General features: G+C 54.6%; 2 protein-coding genes across 3 annotated transcripts; one reads left to right on the plus strand and one right to left on the minus strand.

Annotated features, from left to right (window-relative positions):
- Positions 1 to 4920: 4920 nt before the first annotated feature.
- On the minus strand, positions 4921 to 8509 carry BCL7C (BAF chromatin remodeling complex subunit BCL7C). The gene is made up of 6 exons (XM_084883092.1): positions 8246 to 8509; positions 7656 to 7734; positions 7276 to 7384; positions 7028 to 7189; positions 5610 to 5695; positions 4921 to 5114 (listed from the first exon to the last, which is right to left on the minus strand). The coding sequence occupies exons 1-6, from the start codon at positions 8335 to 8337 to the stop codon at positions 4989 to 4991; spliced, it is 654 nt and encodes a 217-aa protein (XP_084739218.1). The 5' UTR covers positions 8338 to 8509; the 3' UTR covers positions 4921 to 4988.
- A 2593-nt stretch (positions 8510 to 11102) lies between these two features.
- On the plus strand, positions 11103 to 15040 carry CTF1 (cardiotrophin 1). 2 transcript variants are annotated; one of them, XM_084883093.1, is made up of 3 exons: positions 11103 to 11180; positions 12352 to 12470; positions 14418 to 15040. In XM_084883093.1, the coding sequence occupies exons 1-3, from the start codon at positions 11156 to 11158 to the stop codon at positions 14898 to 14900; spliced, it is 627 nt and encodes a 208-aa protein (XP_084739219.1). In that variant the 5' UTR covers positions 11103 to 11155; the 3' UTR covers positions 14901 to 15040. The 2 variants fall into 2 exon arrangements, with proteins under 2 accessions (XP_084739219.1, XP_084739220.1); XM_084883094.1 differs by having other exon boundaries at positions 11119 to 11180; positions 12355 to 12470.
- The last annotated feature ends 2657 nt before the right edge of the window (positions 15041 to 17697 follow it).

A 17697-nucleotide genomic window follows, 5' to 3' on the forward strand; every position in this document is an offset into this window, starting at 1 on the left:
TGAAGGAGAACAGATGCAAATGAGTGCATGCATATGAACTAGAACAGGTTAACCTAGTCAAAACCAAAACCAGAACAATGGTTGCCTCTGGGAAGTTGGGACAGAAAGGGGGGACAGGGGCAACAGGAAGGGACAAAAGGAATTGGGGGAAGATAGTGATGTATTTGATAAGGGCTTGTGTTATGCAGATGTATCATGTGATGAAACTGAAACATTCAGGTAACTGGGCATTTCATTATATGGATATTTTGCCTCAACAGAAAAGAAAAACAAACTTTTAAGTAAACTAGAGGCCCAGTGCCTCTAGTTTGTGCACAGGTGGGGCCCCTTGGCCCGGCTGGCAATCAGCTGGCCAGCAGGGGAAGGGAGGTGAAGGGCACTGCAGGAGATTGGCTGTGGGAGCACACTGACCACCAGGGGGCAGCTCCTGCATTGAGTGTCTGTCCCCTGGTGGTCAGTGCGCATCATAGCGAGCGATCTTTCTGCCGTTTGGTCAGTTTGCATATTAGCCTTTTATTATATAGAAGGATACTGAATTCTAGTTAATGTGCTGATGTGTTTAAAGGGAAGTGTACTGTTGCAACTAATTTTGAAATGGCTCTATGATAAAGCAAATACAGTAAAATGTTAGAGTCTAGGTGGTGAGTGTATGGGTGCTACCTGTACAATCCTTCCAACTTTGCTGTATGTTTAAAACTTTTTATAATAAAATATTAGGGGGAGGAATATAAGTCTGGTCATGTCATCCTCTGCTCAGACCCCTTCAATAATTCTTCATCTCTTCCAGGGTAAAACCCAGAGCCCTGACAATGGCCACCAACAGAATGACAGTACATTCTGGTTATCCCAGGCTTTACCTGTTATCTGGGCATAATTATAAATGCATCATCCTCTTTTATTCTCAAAGTTTGAGTGACAGAATATGTGCCTGCCTTCCTATGAGGCCCTCCATGACCTGACCTCATTTCCCTCCACCATACCTTTGTCTCCTCCCTCCCTCCCTCGGCTCCAGCCACACTGACCTCATTTCCAGGCATGCTCCCCCTCAGGACCTTTGCATCGGCTGTTCCATCTGCCCAGGATTCTCTTCCCCCACATATCTGCATGGCTCTCTCCTCACTTCCTTCAAGCTTTTCTTTAGAGGTCTCTCAGTGAGGCCTGTCCCGAGCTTCCTGTTTAAATTGCAATCCATTCTTTCCCCGTCTTCCTTACTCTGTTTTTTAAAAAGTAGTTATAACTTCCTACATATGATATAATTTACTGAAAGTAAGCTCCACGAGGCAGGCATTTTTTTCTATTTAGTTTATGTTGTATCCCCAGGGCCTAGAAAAGTACCCAGCAAACAGCCACAATACATGGTGCTATGAATAAAGGAATTCCCCTCCCTAGTGGGGCTCACACAGCCCATCCAGGACAATAACTAGTGCTCCATGCAATGGCAGGAGAGGGGCAGGGGCATGAGAGGAAAGAAGACCCCGAAGCAGAGGTTTGAAAACAAGAAGGCATCTGCCAGCTGAAGAGGGGATGCGAGGGGCGCTCCAGACAGAGCAGTGAGCATGAGCTAAGCGGAGAGGTGAAGATCAGCGAGTGCGTTGGGAGCGATTGCCAGCAGTTCGGAGGGGAGCTGTGCAGGGTGGTGTGTCAGGGTGTGGGCTCCATCCTGCAGGTCCTTCAAGCTAGAGGGCTCTAACCCAGGGCAGCAGCATAAACAGGCTCGGGTTTCTGAGACTGCCCACATGCTGGGCGGAGAATGGCCTGGGGGTGGGCAAGAGTGAAGCAGGGAAACCTACAGAGAAACAGTGGGGCCCTCGAAAGGGGAGGATACTTAGAACAGAGACTTAACAGGACATGATAGCACATGGGACATAGACTGACTTCTGAATGCTCCCATCTGAGCCAGCTCCTGGCACTGGGGGCTACTTCTCTGCACGGGATGGTGGACACATGTTGGGAGGAGGTGGAGCTGAGCGTCTGTAGGACATCCAGGGGAGAAGTCTCAGAGGCATCTGCTCTTTGAGTCTGGAGGTGGGGGCAGAACTTGGAGGCAGAGATTCAAGGAGTAGCTGTGACCCAGCAGGGAGCAGAGCTCCATGGAGAGAAGGCTAGGCCAGGGCTGGAGGTATTTAAGGGATCAGGAAGAAGAGTGACACAGGTAGAGCAGAGCTGGGGCCCGGGCCCTGGAACTAGGATAGAAGAGAGTATGGTCATGGGGAGGGCTGGGTGGGTGTGGTAAGGTGGTGGTTAGGGTGTGGCCACGGAAAAGGTCACTAGGAGGGGCGTAGGAGTTGCATAGGCCTAGGCTAAAGAACAGATGCCTGGGGCTTGGGAGCTGGGACCAGGAGGAGGACAGGAATCAGGGAGACTCAAGCTTTAGCCTTGCAAGGACTCCTCCTCCCCAGTCTTACTGACAGGCAAGTTTCTGGCCTCTATCCCTAAACCCTGGTTTCCTCACCTGTGAAATGGGGTAACAGGAAAAACAGCTGCCATTTACGTTTACTGAGCACGCACTATGTGCCACGCCAAGGTCTCTATGTATTGCCTCATTTAATCCTCCCAGTAGTCTCTCCAGGTGAACGTTAGTATTATCCCCATTTTACAGATAGGAAAACAGGCACAGAGATAAGTCACTTGTTCAAGGTCACACAGTGATGGAATAGAGGCACTGAGATTCAAACCCGGAGCCTGAATCTGGGCCCTAATGCTGTACTACTGACCCACACAAGGCACTTCACCGTTTACAGAGCACTCATCACATCACGAGGTGGCTGAGGGGATAATGAGACGACCCTCACACCAGGAAAAGGCTGAGATTATTGGTGCGGCTGAATAATGCCCTCCAAAGATGTCCATGCCCTAATCCCAGAAGCTGTGACTGTTACTTTACCCACCAAATGAGACTTTGCAGCTGTGATTAAAGTAAGGGCCTTGAGATGGGAAGATTATCCTGGATCATCCAGGTCCAATGTCATCACAGGGGTCCTTAGAAAAGGGAGGCAGGAGAGAGAAAAAAGGAGACATGCTGATGGAAGGAGAGAGAGAGAGAGAGAGAGAGAGAGAGAGAGAGAGAGAGAGAGAGAGAGAGAGAGAGAGGGAGAAGAGGAAAAAGAAGAAGGAGAAGGAGAAGAAGAGGAGGAAGAAGAAGTCGACGACGACAGGGAACTGGTTCTCCCCTCGAGCGGCTGGCAGGAACCAGCCCTGCGGACCCCAGACTAACCCGTTAAGACTTATTTTGGCCGAAACCGGTTTGGCTCGATGGATGGAGCGTCGGCTTGGGGACTGGGGGGACCCGGGTTCGGTTCCGGTCAAGGGCATGTGCCTTGGTTTCGGGCGCATCCCCAGTGGGGGGTGTGCAGGAGGCGGCTGATCAATGACTCTCATCGATGTTTCTGGCTCTCTGTCTCTCTCCCTTCCTCTCTGTACAAAATCAATGAAATATATATTATAAAAAAAAAAAACAAACTTATTTTGGACTTCTGACCTCCAGGCAGTAAGATAATAAACTTGTGTTGTTTCTAGCACTAAGTTTGTGGTATTTTGTTACAGCAGCAACAGAAAATGAATATATCACATCACTACACACCTGGCCCCCTGGCCAGCTCTGGCTCAGCTACTGCTGCAGCTGCTGTCGTGAATCACCCTCACAGTTTCAATAGTTCTTTAAAGTTCCAGTTTGGTCCTCTCTGAATCTCAGTCTCCTCCTTTGCTAAAAATAAATATAGGGCTGGGCCTGGCCAGATGGCTCAGTTGATTGGAGCATCGTCCTGTACACTGAGAGGTTGGGAGTTCGATTCCTAGTCGGGGCACATACCTAGGTTGGGAGCTCGATCCCTGGTCAGGGCCCATGTAGAAGAAAACTGGCCAATGTGTCTCTTTCACATCGATGTTTGTCTCTCTTTCCCTTCCTCTAAAATCAATAAACATTTTCAGGAGAGGATTTAAAAAATAATAAAATATAAAAGTAGGGCTAATACACCTGACCCTAACTCTTTAGCAGGCACAGAATGAATGAAGGTGCCTTCCATTGTTTGAAGGTTCCCATAAACCACCGGGGCAGATGAGGTCTGGTTATTGCCCCATTGCTCAGATGAACAAATGAAGGGGAGAGAAATAGCCCGTGCAGAGCCACACAGCTACTAACAGAGCCAGGACTTGAACCAGGGCTTCGGACTTCAATTCATGTCTCTTCAATTCACTTGCCGCCACCTCAGAGAAGCCTTCCTGGATAGCCTCAGCCCATTCATTCATTCATTCATTCACCAAACAGTTGCTATGGCAGCTCTGTGCCCAGTTTGGTGCTAAGAAAACTGGGGACCAAGTTCTGCCCTCAGAAGCCCACAACCTAGTGAAGACACGCAGGCCAACCCTCCCAAACGGCCTGCTAAAGACAGACAGTGGGGAGGGAGCACAGAGCGGGCCCAAAAGAAGGGGGATCGACGATGCCTGGGGCCAGGGAAGGCTTTCTGGAGGAGGTGGTGATGGAGCCGGGACAGATAAGACTCATCCCAGAGTGTGGGCAGGTTCCAGCGGAGGTGTGACTGCGCAGAGGCAGGAGGTTCCTGAGGCAGCAGAGGGGGTGGGCCATCCAGGCCCCAAAGCTCCTCTTGGCGTCCCTGTTCCTGTGTACGAATGGGCATCGTGGGCCTTGGTGCCCAGAGCTTTGGTAACTGCTGGGCCCAGGTCCCTGGATTCCTCCTCTGCTGAAGGTCAGGAAGGGTCAAAGGTCAGGGGTGCAGGGCAGGGTGGAGGGAGTGTTAGAGAGGCAGGGTCCTGGCTCCAGCCCCCCTTCCATACCTGACTCATGTGTGTGACTATAGAAAGATCCTCTTAGAGCTTCGAGTGACGCTATCTGAGAAACGGAGCATGAGACAAAACTGGCTCCCAAGACCCTCCCCAGCCCGATGGGAATGACAGGACACAGAGTTACAAAAAGGTCTTTATTCGTAAAAAATCCAAGGGGCCCCTGGGCAACAGGAAAGACAGACCAGCTCTCAGGGGTCGGGGGCATTGGGGCAGATGCGCTTGAGTGGGGGGGCGCCCTCCGAGTCCTCGGTGTCACCCTGGGCTGCCTCGGGGACAGGTGGCACTGGCTCAAAGACAGGGAAAGCTTCGGGGGCCTGGAGAGGAAGGGGACAGGCGTGAGCTCCCAGACCCAGGAGGGCACCTCCTCGCCTCTGCCTCCTCCGAAACCCCACTCCCCTCCCCTCCGGCCCGGAGCCAGGGACCGGCACGCAGAGTAAGGGGGCACTGGGAGCAATACTGTTTTGAGGAGAAATTGACATTTGGTATTTCTGGGAAATACATCAAGGTAGTCCCTGTGGGAAGTCAACTTTGGGGGGGACTTTCTTAAGCGAATTGTCTCATTTAGGATTTTAAAAAATAATGCTTGCAGGAGCACCAGGATCTTTTCAGGCTTTCAATGGTCTCAGATCAGCCCTGCACCAGCCGTCAGGACTTGGTTTCTAAAACACCCCTTCCTTTCCGTCCCAAGAATCCACCCGGGAGCCTTCAGCTGGGCCTGAGGTCTGCGTTTCCCACCCGGACCTCTGGAGTGCAGCCCCCAGGGTCCCATTCCCTCCAAGGCCCGGGAGTCCAGCCTCCTGGCCTCTCACCTCGGCCTCCAGCAGCTCTGGGACCGGCTCCTCCTTGGTCAGCATTGGGGGCTCATCGGTGCCGCCTGCAGGAATGCTCCCGGGATCTGGAACGGCAAGGTGACAGTCCCTGAGAGCCGCTCTGTGCCCAGCGCAGACCCGGGGGGCAAACACCAGGCACATCCGGCCCAGCTGGGGGAGCACTGAGGAGGGAGACGAGCACCGGCTGCACCCAGGAAAAGGCCCGGGAAGAACATGTAGGTGGGATCTTGACGGGGGAGTAAGTTTGACCAGGCAGAGGGGCAGGGGGAGCACATTGTAGGCAGAGGCAACATACACTTAGCACAGATTCTGGGGTTGGACTGCAGGCGTTCAAATCCTAACCTTGGGCTAGTGACCTAATTCCTCTGGACCTCAGTTTCCCCACCTGTAAAATGTAAGTCGTTACAGTGGCTACCATAGGACCTGCCGTGAGGATTAAGTGAGATAATACGGGGGAAGTCCTTAGCACAGTGTGGGGCACACAGTTAAGTGCTCAGTAAACGCCAGTTATGGTTTTTATATTAGTAAAGGTCCAGAGTACAATGTAGACACAGCCATAGCCCATGTCATGATGTTCCGGAAAGGGGGTGATGAGGTCCCGAGGGGAGGGCTCACACGAGCCCAGAGAGGCCAGTGAGGGCCGTGAGCAGGAAAAGGACCCCCTCAAACTCCTGCTTTAGAAAAAGCCGCTCCGTGGGCCCTGTGGGGGTGACGGGAGGAAGGGAGACCTACAGGAGGCTGGAGTTTGGTGAGGATGAGCGCAGCGCCTGGGGAGGGAGAGGGAGCGAGGCGATGCTGGGAGGGGGGACTGACCAGAGAGGGGATTGATTATGTGTAGAAAAGAGAAGCTGAGGAGCACTCACGCTCCAGGCTGGTGAGCTGGGCGATCAGTTTCTCACCTATAAATGGTGATGATAATCCTCAAAGCATTGCAGTAGGGATTAAAGGAGATAAAATAAAACACGTAAAAAGCTTAGGAGAGTGTCACACAATAAGAGCTCAATAAGTATTAGCTGTCATCTCTTAATTACTCTTAATATTAGCGCTGTTATTTATTTACTAACAAATACTTATTGAGCACCTACTATGTGCCACGTGGTGTTCTGAAGATACAGTAGCAAACACGATCAATATGGACCCAACACTCAGGCAGCCGACATGAGGTGGAAGAGGGAAAGAAAGACACTTAGGTAATAAAGGTTAAATTTACATGAAAATCCCTGTGGTAAGTTATCAACAGACCAGAAGTCCAGAGAAAGGCCTGGGCCTTCCACAGGAGTCAGGAAGGCCTCGGAGGAGGCACCGGAAGAGGGGAGCAGGGACAGGGACAAGCTGGTGGCTCCAGCCTCGGAGAGGACAAGGCTCAGAGGGAGGCTCCTGGCGGCACCAGGTCCTACCTCGCTCCTGGCCTAGCCGAGGGGGCTGAGCTTCCTCCGGGACCCCTTCCGGGGGTCCGGAAGGCGACGCAGGACGGCTGGGCTGGGGAGTGCCGCCCGGGCTGGGCTCCGTGCCCTTCTGCAGGGAGCCTTCCGAGTGGAAACTCTGGTTACTGTTCTCATCTGTGAGAGCAAACGTGGAGAGGGTTGGGCCTGAGGTCCCAGTCCCCTCCTTCAATCCCACAGCCCCCCTACCGATACCCACATACCATTGAGATCAAGCAGGATGAGAGGGCCACCCCCTCGTGGGCTGGCACCCCTACCCCGACGCTCCCGGCCTCGGGATCTCTCTGCCCCGCCACCTGCCCTCCGTCGCTCCTGGGGATCAGAGGGGTAAGGATCAGAGTTGCTTGCAAAGCCCCCACCCTACCAATAAGTAAGCTGAGGTGCAGAGAAGCAAAAGGCCTGCGTGAGGTGGCAGAGGTGGGCACACTGGGTGAGGTCTGGAGGGGGAGAAAGGAGGAGGGTGGAGCTGCCAATGATGATTAGCATGTGTCTCAGGGGGCTGGAGGCCGAGGCCAGGATGGGGGAGGGGGGGCTTGCCCAGGGTTGCACAGATGTAGGGTCTGGCGTGGGGGAGCTTGCTCACCTCCTCCTGGGGGTCCACCACTGGCACCCACTTGAAGATACGAAGGGACGTGTCGCCCACAGTCACCCAGCGCTTCTCCCTGCGGGAGAGTGGGGGGACCAGGTCAGAGAGGCCTGAGCTGAGCCTCCCTCAGAAGCTAGACACACCTGGGGACACCTCAGAGGTGTGGGTGGTGCACGGGAAGGGGCAGTTTTGCTAATGGGCATAGTGAGAGGGAGAAGGAGAACCTGCAGATGCCAGGGCAGACATGGAGGTGCCTGTAGGGACTGAGTATGGGGCCACGGCTCACAGACCCCGGGGGTAGAATGGGCACCAGGCTGGGGCCTGGCCTGGGATCGGCATACTTAGGGAGGAGTGTCAAAGCCTCGGGGGCGGGGCATAGGCGGGGGCTCCTGCCCTGGAGGGCACGGCTGGGTGCACCTTTGTAGACCCCGGGGCAGCCAGAGGGGCCAGAGCTCTGTAGATCGGGGCGCAGCTGGGGGACACGCCTGACACCGGGGCCACAGCTGGTGAGGGGCGGGCAGACGCCTTTGGGGGAGGCATGGCCCTGCCGGTCCCGACCCTGGCCCCTGGCCCCGGACAGCGCTCACCATCTCCGGACCTTCTCGATGGTCGCCATCACCTTCTTGATGTCATCCTTGGCCCGGCTCCGGGTCTCGGCCCGCACGGTGCGGCCGGCCATGCTGGCGGGGCTGGGGCCGGGGCCGAGCCCGCGGCTGGGCCGCCTCCCGTCCGGCGGGCTCAGGCTCGGCGCCAGGCCGGGTCGCGGCTCCCTCGGCCCGCCGTCCCCCCGGGAGTTGGCCGCGCCCTCCCTCGCTGCCCAACGCGCCGCCAGGCCCCGCCCGCTTCCTGCCGCCGAGCCCGCCCCGGCCCGGCCCGCCCCCTGCCGGCCGCGCAGCGCCCCCTGCCGCCGCCCGGAGGGAGGTTGGGGCCGCTGCGAGGCGGGTGCGCGCGGTGGCCGAGGGTGCGTCCCGAGCACGTGGGCCCGGGAGCGGGAGGGGCTGAGCCTGGGTGCGTCCTCCGCGTGAGCGCTCCTGTGACACGCACGCGCGCACACGTGTGTGTGTGTGTGTGTGTGTGTGTGTGTGTGTGTGTCCACCCTCGCCAGGTTGTCCAGTGTACACTGTCCGACTGTCCCTTCAGCCTTTCATTCAGCAGCCTATTCACTGAGTGCCACGGACCTGCCCAACAACAGAAAGGCCAAATGAGAATGACTGGGGCCCCGAGGGCAGGGGAGGGAGGAGGGTAACTGGACCCCTCGTGCCTCTGGGGGTGTAAACTGGTAGAGACACTTTGGAAAACGCAGTTTTCTAGTGAAACCCCTTTGGTGCAGCAATTCCACTCCCACACCCTTGGCACCCAACAGAAATGCTAGGTATGAGGACCAGGAGAGGCCCGAGGGGTGCTGAATGCTCACAGCACTAGTGATAATAGCCTCAGACTGGAAACAACCCGTCCGAGGAGAGTGGATTGGAGCTGTAGCCCACCCACACCCTGGACACAGGAGAAGGAAGTCCCATTACACCCACAAGGGGAACCAGCTTCAAGAAAGGCAAACTGACTCCATGTGTGTGAAGTTCCAAAGTGACGAAACTAACTTAGGGTGTGAGAATCAGAATGGGGGCACCCTTGGGACTGGGAGGGGTTAGGAGGGGGCTCTGGGAATTGGTCATGTTCTGTTTCTTTTTTTATTATTAAATATATTTTATTGATTTTTTTATAGAGAGGAAAAGAGAGGGATAGAGAGTTAGAAACATCGATGAGAGAGAAACATCGATTAGCTGCCTCCTGCACACACCCCACTGGGGTTGTGCCCGCAATCAAGGTACATGCCCTTGACCGGAATCGAACCTGGGACCTTTCAGTCCGCAGGTCGATACTCTATCCACTGAACCAAACCGGTTCCAGCCTGTTTCTTACTCTGGTGCTGGTTCCCTGGGCCTATTTACTCTGTAAAAAATCCTGGATGTTTGTACTTTAAATAAAGTAAAATGTTATTTAAAAGGAGCATGTCTTGGTTGATTTGAGTCTGTTTGCCAGCACATATGATGTCTAAATGTGTGTTGTGTGTGTATTTCACAAGGAGTGGCTATTGGGTCTGTTTGTTTTGGTGAGACTAGGTCCACAGAGGTTAAGGTATAGGAAGATGGTGATAGCAGCATTTGGGGAACCAAATTGCTGGGGTAAAATCCCAGCTCTGGTTGTCCAGTCACCCTGGGTAAGTCACTTGTTTCTAATTCAACTGTAACGAGGGTAAATTAATAAGTGTATAACTCTTAGAACAGTGCCTTGCACGCTGTAAATACTCAATAAATATTCACTGTTATTAGTATGTGGCTCAGTGGTTGTGCATTGACCCAGGAATCAAGAGGTCATCAGTTAGATTCCTGGTCAGGGCACAAGCCTGGGTTGCGAACTTGATCCCCAGAGGGGGCCAGCAGGAGGCAACCAATCAATGATGTTTCTTACTCTCTCCTTGATGTTTCTATCTCTAGCTCTCTTCCTCTCTCTCTAAAAAATCAATAAAAACATATATTTTAAATGAGTATGTGACTGTGGACCCTGTGAACAATCGGGTTTCATCATACCTGCTGTGCCCTCTGCCAGTAATCCCTTTCTTCCTTTATTCTGGCGATATTCTCCCAGACACAGCCCCCCCCCCCCTCCCCCCGCCCCTTCGTCACTTTACCTGCGGTTTCTATGTTCCCCCATCAGACTGGGAGCTCCTCGGGAACCAGGAAGCGAGTTGGGTCACCTCCGGTCCCAGCGCCCAGCACAGACTGGGCTTTGTCTGCACCAGGTTAGTGGAGTTAACATGTGGGTAACACACACAGACACACACACACACACACACACACACACACACACACACCTGTCTCTGAAGCGTGTTCCTGTGTGAGAATGAAAGTCTATATGCGGTCAGAGCAGGTGTGTGAGCCTGGTTGTGAGTTGAGCTGGTGAACCTGTCCCTCTGCTACGTAGTAGGTGCAACGGGAGCAGAGAACATGACGTATCTAAGAAAGGAGGTGGACAGTGTGTCTGGGCAGGTGTTGCCCAAGCCTTAGAGCCCCCTCTCCCCCTCCTTCCCAGACAAGAGAGAGTGCCGCGCATTCCTGTCCTGCCAGCCCCACCCTCCAACCAACCCCAGTTTTCTCCGAAAAGCAGCCTGGCGCCAAACGTTGTCCCAGGCCGGAGCCGGAGCCTCCTCCTCCTGGCGTGATGCGGGGCTTCTCCGGCGCTGGCCCCAGTCCTCCCCCGGGTCGAGGTCCCAAATCCACCTTGCAGACCACCTGCCACCCCCTCAGGCCCTTTCTCCACTAGGCCCAGCAGGCGGTGACCGGGACTCCCGGACAAGGAATCTTGCCTGGGGCGGGAGAGGGGGGGAATTCTTGGGGTTTGAGCCCTGATTGGCTGCGCCCGGGCCCGCCCCCGCCCTTTCCCCCCTTCTCCCCCTCTGGGAAGGGGGGCGTGGAGGCAACCGGGATCAGCCTGGGGCCAGCATGAGCCAGAGGGAGGGAAGTCTGGGTAAGGGGCTGGAGTGTGACTGTCGAGTGCCCAAGGGGAGCCGTGTCTGAAGGGCTGGAAGCTGGGGTCCGGGTCCCCGCTACCTTCGGGCCGGGGAGGGAGCGGCCGGAGAGGGGGAGCAGGGCCGGTGTCAGGTAACAGCGGTGAGCTGTGGGCGAGCTGTGGGTGAGCGTGGGAAGGTGCTGGCGCCGGTGTTGAGAGGAGGCCTGGGTTGTACCTTCGGGGACGTGGGCTCAGGGATTAGATAACCGGTTCGAGTCCCCCCTGGGGGAGGCCTGGGGTCGTGGCTGAGGTTGTACCCTGGGTCCTCTTTGAAAACCGGCAGAGAATCCGAGCTGGGCCCGGGGAGTGACAGAGTTAGCAGAGGAAGTCTTTGGGCCACAGTAGAGAGTGAATGACTACGAGCGACGAAAGTCCAGGCTGATAACGACAGGAATAGGCGGTGGGAACCTCAGGCGGGTGGGGGCGGGGGCGGGGCGCCAGGGTTGAGAAGCAAGTACTACATTACCCAGCCTGCCCTGGGTGCGTGCGCGGGGCATCTCGGGAAATGTAGTGCTTCCCCGGGCACCACCTTTCAGCTTGTGTTTAGGGAGACGGGGCCGCTGATTCAATTGATGCTGTCTGGTGCCCAGGGCCTCGCGTAAAAAGGCTATCAGGGAGGGAAGGGGATTTAAGTCTCCCAGTCTGTAAAATGGGCTGAAAGGCGCATTCCGGTGTGAAGTGCCGTGTTTCAGTGATGTTGAATTTCACCAACAATTACAGCAGCGGTACCGAGGTATGTAAGCCCTACCCTCAAATGGCTCCCAGGATGAGGCCAGTTCACACACATAAAAGCGCCATTAAAAGAACTACCTTGAAAGTATGAACAAATGGCCTTAAGAAGAAGAAAGGAGTTAATTTAAGGGAGGAGTGAATCCAAGGCCGCACTGAGGAGGCAGTGTTTGAATTTAGCTTTAATAGTATTTCAACAGTGATTTGAGAACAGGGAACACATTTCTCGCAGAAAAAACGTTTGGAAAATGTTTGGTATCTCATTTCCCTCAGTTGGAATGGGACAGAGCCTCCCTGGCTTAAACGTTGGAGAGTTCAGAGCTGAGCTTCTGGGTTTGGGAAGAAAGGGTCAGGAGCAGGAGTTGGGGCTGCCCTCATTCCTCCCCCCTTTTCCCACCAGAAGACTCCCAGGCTGACTCCTCAATCTCACCCCTTCCCCTCTTGGAGGCCAAGATCCATCAGACACACAGCCTTGCCCGCCTCCTCACCAAATATGCTGAGCAGCTCTTCCAGGAATATGTGAGTGGGGATGGGTGTGGGGGAGCCAGGGATCAGGGAAACACAGATCATAGGGTTACCTGAGCACCTGTTTTCTCAACCTCATTTCCCAGCTGCAGACATTGGGGCTCCAAGAGGGATCAGTGACTTGCCCCCGGCCACACAGCAGTGGGAGGAGGATCGTGTCTGTCCCCAAATGCCCCTTCATCCACCTGAGCTTGGAGGCTCCCTTCTTGGTGCTTCACACAGGCGTCCTGAGCATTAGAGAACTCTGGTCTGGGCGTCAGGAAAGCTGGGTTCCAGGCTGTGTGGGTTTGTCACCTCACTGCCATGGGCCTTGGTCTCACCAGCTGTCAAAAGAGGCAGTTGAACAAGATGAGATGTGAACTCTTACTTGTGCTATGCAGAGGCCAAGAAGGGGTTTCAGTCTGGGTCAAAAATTCCATCCCCGGGGGACTTTTACAAAGGAGGGAGGTCTGCCAGTATCGTTGGTTGGGTAGAGCGCCTGCCTGAGGACAGAAGAAATTTCCCCAAATTTCTATAGTGTAGTGGAGGGAGGGTGTGGTTTTGAAGCAGACAGACTGTGGCCTGCCAATCTTACTGTAACCTTGGGCAGGGATGAGAACATGAAAAGAATGAAGTAACAATTATTAGGTTGATGAGAACAGAATCAGCTTTGTCGTCCTACCAACTTTCGTTCCGATTCCCGTTCTGCCCTTTCCTGGATGGAGGACCCAGGTCGAGGCGCTGTACCTCTTCAGCCCCAGAGTCCTCATTTACAAAATCATCATAATTACATCACACCCATTTTTGGGAAAATTAGGAATAGTGTGCTTAAAGCAGCAAGCACAATGCCTGAACCAGAGGCAAGATGTTAGCAAAGGATAAATGGGATTGTATAGCAGTTTTACAAATTACATATCACCTTTAGCTTTTTTCTGTTCACTCATATGATAGTTATTCATGAAGCCCTGCTGTGTGCCAGGCAGGTGGGAGAGGGGGTGGGGTGTGTGAAAAAGACTAGCTCCCGTGCTATCTTGCCCCTCCCCCCCCCCATTCTACAGATGAGACTGAGGCTCAGAGTAGGGAAATGGTTTTGTAAGAAACTGAACAGTTAGTAAATGGAGACAGGATTTGCACCCTACTGCAAGCATGTCAAACTCGCGGCCCACGGGTCACCCACAACAAATATTTTTGCGGTCCAGCCAATGTAACAGTATGTAAGAAATATTTTAATAAAAATTTTGTAACTTAATCTTTACAATATCCTGTTATACATAATTATTAATAACAAACTTCAACGTTTGTTAATGACTGATTACTACAATCGTGTTGCATTCATTTCCCTTACATACCTTACACGCAGGTGCACCATTTCGCTCCACTAATATTAGCAGCCAATATTTTAGCAGCCAATTGTCACATTAGTCTTGGACTGACTTGTTTGGTGTGCGCAACAGGAAATATTTCGCTTTTGGAGAACAAGGAAAATAGGTTTATTTGCGTTACGCTTATTAATTTGTGCAGGCATTCCGTGTCTGGTAAATTAATGTTCAAGAAAAAAGATTAATTTTTATTAAAATGTTCTATGATTTTATGTTCACGATGACCCATTTATTTCAGCCCTTTGTATTCAGCATGTCTGAAAATGGAAGCTTTTGATTTTTTGGCCACATAAACGTAAACCTTGTTTCCTGGCCCGGGTCAGCCTTGGAGTTTGACATGCTTGCCCTGATGTTTACTGTGCCTTTCCCGGGGCGGGCCGGGACTGACAGGCTTTCTGACATGCTCGCAGCTATCTTATGAGGCTGACAGTGTTATTTCCATGGTAGAGACGAGGACACAAAGGCCTGTGTGAAGGTCACTTTTTGGCAGTTCTGTGTCCTCATAAACAGACGGGACTTGTCCTGGGCGGGCGGGGAGGGAGCCCCGGGCGGCGGTCCCGGCACTGACGGCCTGTCTCCGCAGGTGCAGCTCCAGGGGGACCCCTTCGGGCGGCCCGGCTTCTCGCCCCCGCGGCCGCCGGTGGCGGGGCTGAGCGCGCCGGGCGCGGGTCACGCGGGGCTGCCGCTGCCCGAGCGCCTGCGGCTGGACGCGGGGGCGCTGGCCGCGCTGCCGCCGCTGCTGGACGCGGTGCGCCGCCTGCAGGCCGAGCTGAACCCGCGCGCCGCGCGCCTGCTGCGGCGCCTGGAGGAGGCCGCGCGCCGCGCCCGCGCGCTGGGCGCCGCCATGGAGGGCGTGCTGGCCGCGCTGGGCGCCGAGCCCCGCGAGCCCCGGCCCGAGCCCCGCGAGCCCCGGCCCGAGCCCGCCGCCGCCGCCGCCGCAGCAGCCGCCGCCGCCGGCGCCTTCCCGGCCAAGCTGCTGGGGCTCCGCGTGTGCGGCCTCTTCCGCGACTGGGTGAGCCGCACCGAAGCCGACCTGGGCCAGCTGGTGCCCGGGGGCCCCGCCTGAGGCCGGCCACAGCTCGCCGCCGCCTCCGCCAGCCGCCTCCAACTCCCTCGTCTCCCCATCTCTCTCCATCTCTCCGTCTTTCTATCTCTCTCCATCTCTCCGTCTTTCTATCTCTCTCCATCTCTCCGTCTTTCTATCTCTCTCCATCTCTCCGTCTTTCCATCTCTCTCCATCTCTCCGCCTCTGTCCTGTCGGCGTTGTTCAGTCTCTCCTCTTCTCCAGGGACCTCCTCGTTTCCGTGTGTGACTTCCCAGTTTCGTCACACTCCTGCTTTCTCCCTCTTTCCTCCATCCCTTGGGTGTGCCCCCACCCCACACACACACCTTCACCCACGTGACTTGGAGGTCACTTGCCTCCCTTTTCTCCTCACTCTTCTCTCCTCTCGACCCGCACGAGCCTGTGTGCAGCTCAGCCTCAACTCAAGGAAGGGACACCTGGTCACTCTGTTTCCCTCCGCCCTCCCCCCACCCCACTCCAGTCCATCCACTGCTGCCCCCCTCACACCCCACTCCTGCCCTCCTCCCTTTACATCCTCCCCCTCACTTCCCTCCACCCTGTCCTTGCACCTACTGTGCCTCCAAAGCCAGGTCTGTGAAGAAAAACAATCGACACCTTAAAATAATTTCACTTCTGAAAATAAATTAATTTTTTTGTAAATAATGTTAAAAAAAATAAAATAAAAAGAGTTGAAATCGGTTTGGCTCAGTGGACTTAAGGGTCCTGAGTTCGATTCTGGTCAGGGGCATGTACCTTGGTCACGGGCACATCCCCAGTGGGAGGTGTGCAAGAGGCAGCTGATTGATGACTCTCTCTCATCGATGTTTCTAACTATCTCTCTCCCTTCCTCTCTGTACAAAATCAATAAAATATATTTTAAAAATAAAAATAAAAAGAACACTGAAGTTACCAGCAGATACAGTTGTTGAAGATGGGAGATGCCTGGAGGAGAACAGGATCCTGGGTGTCGCCTGGGCCCAGACTCACTCACACCACAGTGCAGTGGCAGTGGGCTCCTGAGAGCCGGGCCAGGGACGCCGGCCCCAGCGGGACCAGCCTGTGTCCCCAGCAGGAAGCAGATGTGAATCGAACCTCCACTGATGGGGAAGTGAAGCCCCTGGAGACGGGAAGTTGTCACCGTGGCCACGGTCAGAAGAGACCAGGGAGGAAGTGAGCTCCAGCGAAAGGAAGAGGCCCGTCTGCTCCACAGCCTCCGCATCTCCCCCCAGGAAGCGAGGCAGAGCCTGCGCCCGGCACCTCCCCACAATGACCGGAAGGGCGGGCTCAGGAAAGCCCAGGAAGGAGGCCAACGTCCTTCCCAGGAGACGGGGCGTGAAGCCTCTTCAAAGCGGCGCTTCTCTCCACCCAGGAGGCGGCCACCAGCCCCCTGGAGTGCGATGCCTGGCTGATAGCCTCATCCTCCCACCAGATCTGGAAGGGAGGCCATGGGCCGGGGAAGGCCCAGCCACCAGGGAACTGAGGCTGGTTCCCAGGAAGTATTCCCATGACATGGCACACTGACCCTGTCCGCTAGCCCAGCAGCAGGCAGAAAGGCCAGAAGTGTTGCAGCCTCTGACAGAAGTCCTGCCTCCTCTCTCCCGGGTACTTGCCCTTGAGCAGAGCCAAGTCCCTCACAGCTCGGCCTGTCCAGTGGTCATATTCCCGGGTCACTACACAGCCTCGACATTTCCTCTCGAAGGCTGAGGCCCCACAGGTGACAAGCCCGGCAGTGTCCTCTTCGGGGGGATGGGCAGGCCCAGGGCAGTCACGATGGCAGCCATGTTGCCCAGCAGGCCGTGGGCCCGGAGCCTCGCAGCCCCAGCTGAGCCAGCAGGAGAGGCCTGCCAGGGTTCAGGTAGCTCTGGTCGTCTCCCACAAGCTGAAGGTGCTCGGTCAAGGCCAAGAAGGCCCCCTGGGCACTGCACAGCGCTCCCCGTCAGCCAAGGCATGCCAGGCCTTGAAGGAGACAGCGGCAGGTGGCAGGCTGCTGAGCTGGAGCGCAGGGGCTGAGGCGCCAGGGTCGCTAAAAGGGCTGCCCTGGGGCTGGAGCTGCGTGAGGGACAGAGACAGAAGTGAGGGGACCAAAGGGCACCCTGAAGCTCCCAGGATTTCACATCTGCCTTCTATGCGACAGCATCTTCCCAGGGGGAGTTGCCACCCATTACACCCCAGCGAGTCGGTGAGATGCCTTAGCACAGGGCCTGGGCTCAACTGGCTTCCATTTTAACTTCCTCCACATGTAAGTTGTGAAAGTTTGAATCACGGTTTCAATAATTCCCATGTGGCAGTATTGTCATGAGATGATAAGTAATATATAGAAAGCTCTTAGCCCAGCACCTGGCATACTATAAGAGCATGATAAGCCACCACTAATAATAAATGTTAATGTCATGAACACAGGTTATATTATTATAACATTTTCTACCTAAATACCTAAATATGTTATTGACAATTTAGTTACAGCCCTATTTCTTTCTTTCTTTTTTTTTTTTTTACAGCATTTAGTTGTTTGTGTTTGTTAATTTTATTATAATCTATATACATAAAAGCCTAATTGCAAATTGTCCCCTCTGAAGTTCTACTGGGAGTTCCATCACTCGCTATGACATGCACTGACCACCAGGGGGTGGCGTGGAATGAAAGAAGGCCCCAGCCAGCAGCCAGAAGGCCCTGGTAGACCCTGATCACCAGCTAGGCCTAGGGGTCCCTACCTGTGCATGAATTTTGTGCACTGGGCCTCTATTCAATAAATAATTGTTGATATTATTAAATGTCATTGAGTGCCTTCTCCATTAAAGTT

Source organism: Pipistrellus hanaki, assembly GCF_964339955.1.
Source record: "Pipistrellus hanaki genome assembly, chromosome: 4".
Taxonomy (NCBI): domain Eukaryota; kingdom Metazoa; phylum Chordata; class Mammalia; order Chiroptera; family Vespertilionidae; genus Pipistrellus; species Pipistrellus hanaki.